The sequence below is a fragment of the Condylura cristata genome, unplaced genomic scaffold, assembly GCF_000260355.1.
Source record: "Condylura cristata isolate star-nosed mole 26May11 unplaced genomic scaffold, ConCri1.0 scaffold00058, whole genome shotgun sequence".
Taxonomy (NCBI): Eukaryota; Metazoa; Chordata; class Mammalia; order Eulipotyphla; family Talpidae; genus Condylura; species Condylura cristata.
In genome coordinates this window covers 903,094-905,215 of record NW_004567159.1, presented here as the reverse complement: position 1 = coordinate 905,215, position 2,122 = coordinate 903,094, and the positions used below count along the sequence as shown (strand labels likewise).

The following is a 2,122-nucleotide window of genomic DNA, read 5'->3' as shown; positions in this document are numbered from 1 at the left end:
GCGCCGCAGCGGCAGCCGCACCAGGGGCAGATGTCCGCGCAGCACCGCCAGGTGGAGCGGGGTCCGGCCTGCACAGTCCCTGCCGGCGGGGCACCGCTGAGCCCTGGCCAGAGCCTGCCGCCAGGGACCAGCCGGCGCCATCCTCCCCCAGGGCGGGCATTGCCACCCCAGGGCCCAGGCCCTGCCCAAATCAAAGAAGGGGCCCTGGCAGGCCAGAGGAAAGGGACCCCAGCCCTGCCCCCCAGGGCCCAGCCAACGGCCCCTCCTCCCTGGGCGGCGGGCCTCCGCCTCACCTCTCCTCCACGCTGGCTCCCTGGCGCAGCAGCTGGGTCACCAGGCCCAGGCCACCGGTCTGCACTGCCCGCAGCAGGCACCCCCCGGCCCGGGGGGTGCTGGGCCCCTCTGAGCCAGCTCCCTGGGCCCCCTCTGAGCCCAGCTCCACCCAGCGCAGCTCCAGCTCTTCCCCTGGGTCTGGTGGGTCCTGTGTGCCGGGCTCTGGACTCCTGGCGTCCATCTGAGAAGAACAGAGTCCTGTGTGGGCCCAGGGGCCCCAGGCCAGTCCCAGCCCGCCCCCACTCAGCTCCACGCCAGGCTCGACCCCGACTCTGTCCTCTGGCAGGGCCCTCGGTCCGAGTGGGAGTGGGGCGAGCACCCGGGTGTCCTGGCGAGGGCCAGGGGCCGGACTGTGGCTGGGGGCCAGGAGGCCGGGCAGCTCCTGCGGCCTCCACGGCCTGGGTGGGCGGTGGCCGGGCCACTGTTTACCCAGCAACCTAGGTGGAGCCTCAGCAGCGCAGGCCACACCTGGACACCTGCAGGCCACACCTGGACACCGGGCGAGGTGGAGGCGGCCGGCAGCCCATGGGGCCTCCGCGGCCCCTCCCAGCCGCCAGCTGAGACTTAACGGGCAGCCAGGGACACTAAGCCTGTCCAAGGGTGGTGCCCACCTGGTGTGCCGGTCACTGTGTCGGGTCTTCACCTGCACACTCAGCTCAGCCAACAGCAGTAACGGGGTTCACTGACCAAGCCGGGAAAACAAAGCGTCACTGAGGCCTCAAGCGGCTGTTCCCTCCCCCAAAGCCGAGTCCCGCGTTTAGGATCCTCAACGAAACTCTCCCAAGATGGCATCTCCCCGCCCCGTGGGGCCGCAGGAGCCGCCCCGGTGCGGCACCCAACTAGCCCTGGGCACTGCCTGGGCCAGCGACCCCCGCCCCGCCAGCCACGGCCACCCCCCGTGGTGACAGCAGCACACTGGGGACCATGTGGGCACAGCAGTGCCCAGGCTCCTAGGGCTGAGGGGCCCGAGGACCCTGCCGGCCGTGCCACCTCCCGAGCGCCCTCTGGGTGCTGCCGCATCCAGCGCCAGGGAGGGGCGGAGGCACACGTCCCAGAGGGGCCCCTTCTGGAGCAGCGGGGCCCCCGCCCTGGCCTCCCTCGGACTGGCCACTGCCCGAGGCACCTGCGTGCTCTCTCCGATGAGTGGTCTCTGCCCCAGGCGCTCGCAGGCCCCTCCGGTCAGCGCCTCCGGTCAGCTGCGGCCCCCGACACGAGCCGCAGCAGCTGTGCCCACTCCCTGAGCCCTGCCCCACAGTGACAGGCTCCATCAGAGTCAGGGAGCTGCCCACCCACTGCCGCCGGACCCCAGGGCAGTGCCAGGGGCAGGGGACACCGGCCGGGGCAAGGACCCTTTGGCCCCAGTGCAAGATCTGGGCCAGCCCGAGACCCGGCGTGGGAGCGGCAAGGGTCCCCCGTGTCTGAAGAGAGTCGCTGGGCTCAAGGGGGGACGCCGACCGCGGGCGTGGCGCAGGCACCGAGGACCTGCCTGCGGTGACCAGGTCTGGGGTTGAGGTGCTGAGCGTCAAGGGGCACCCGCAGAGGTGCTGGAGCACGTGGTGACATCTGGGGACAGGCTGAGCCTTTGGGGTGGGTGCCCCACGGCTTCAGGACTCCTTACTTTGCGGCACAAGAGACACCAGTGACAGCGGCTGCCCCGTGGGCCCCGCAGCGTGGGTCTGTGCAGCTCCGTCTCACTGCACAGCGGCCAGGACCGGCTGGGGCCGGGGCCGCCTGGGGCTGGCAGCTGTCAGTCTCGGCCTGTGAGATGAGGCCCCAGAAGGGCGGGGCC

The 2,122-nt window shown here is 72.0% G+C and overlaps 1 protein-coding gene across 1 annotated transcript in view; it reads right to left on the bottom strand.

The window, feature by feature from the left end:
- ANKRD65 (ankyrin repeat domain 65) overlaps positions 1-1,613 on the bottom strand; it is a 4,550-nt gene extending 2,937 nt beyond the window's left edge. Inside the window, exons 1-3 of the mRNA XM_012734538.1 lie at positions 1,457-1,613; positions 945-1,015; positions 294-514 (exon numbers count right to left, since the gene is read on the bottom strand). Of these exons, the coding sequence (XP_012589992.1) occupies positions 294-514 (221 nt within the window). The 5' untranslated portion in view covers positions 945-1,015; positions 1,457-1,613. The remainder of the gene's footprint in view (positions 1-293; positions 515-944; positions 1,016-1,456) is intronic.
- Between the last annotated feature and the right edge of the window lie 509 nt (positions 1,614-2,122).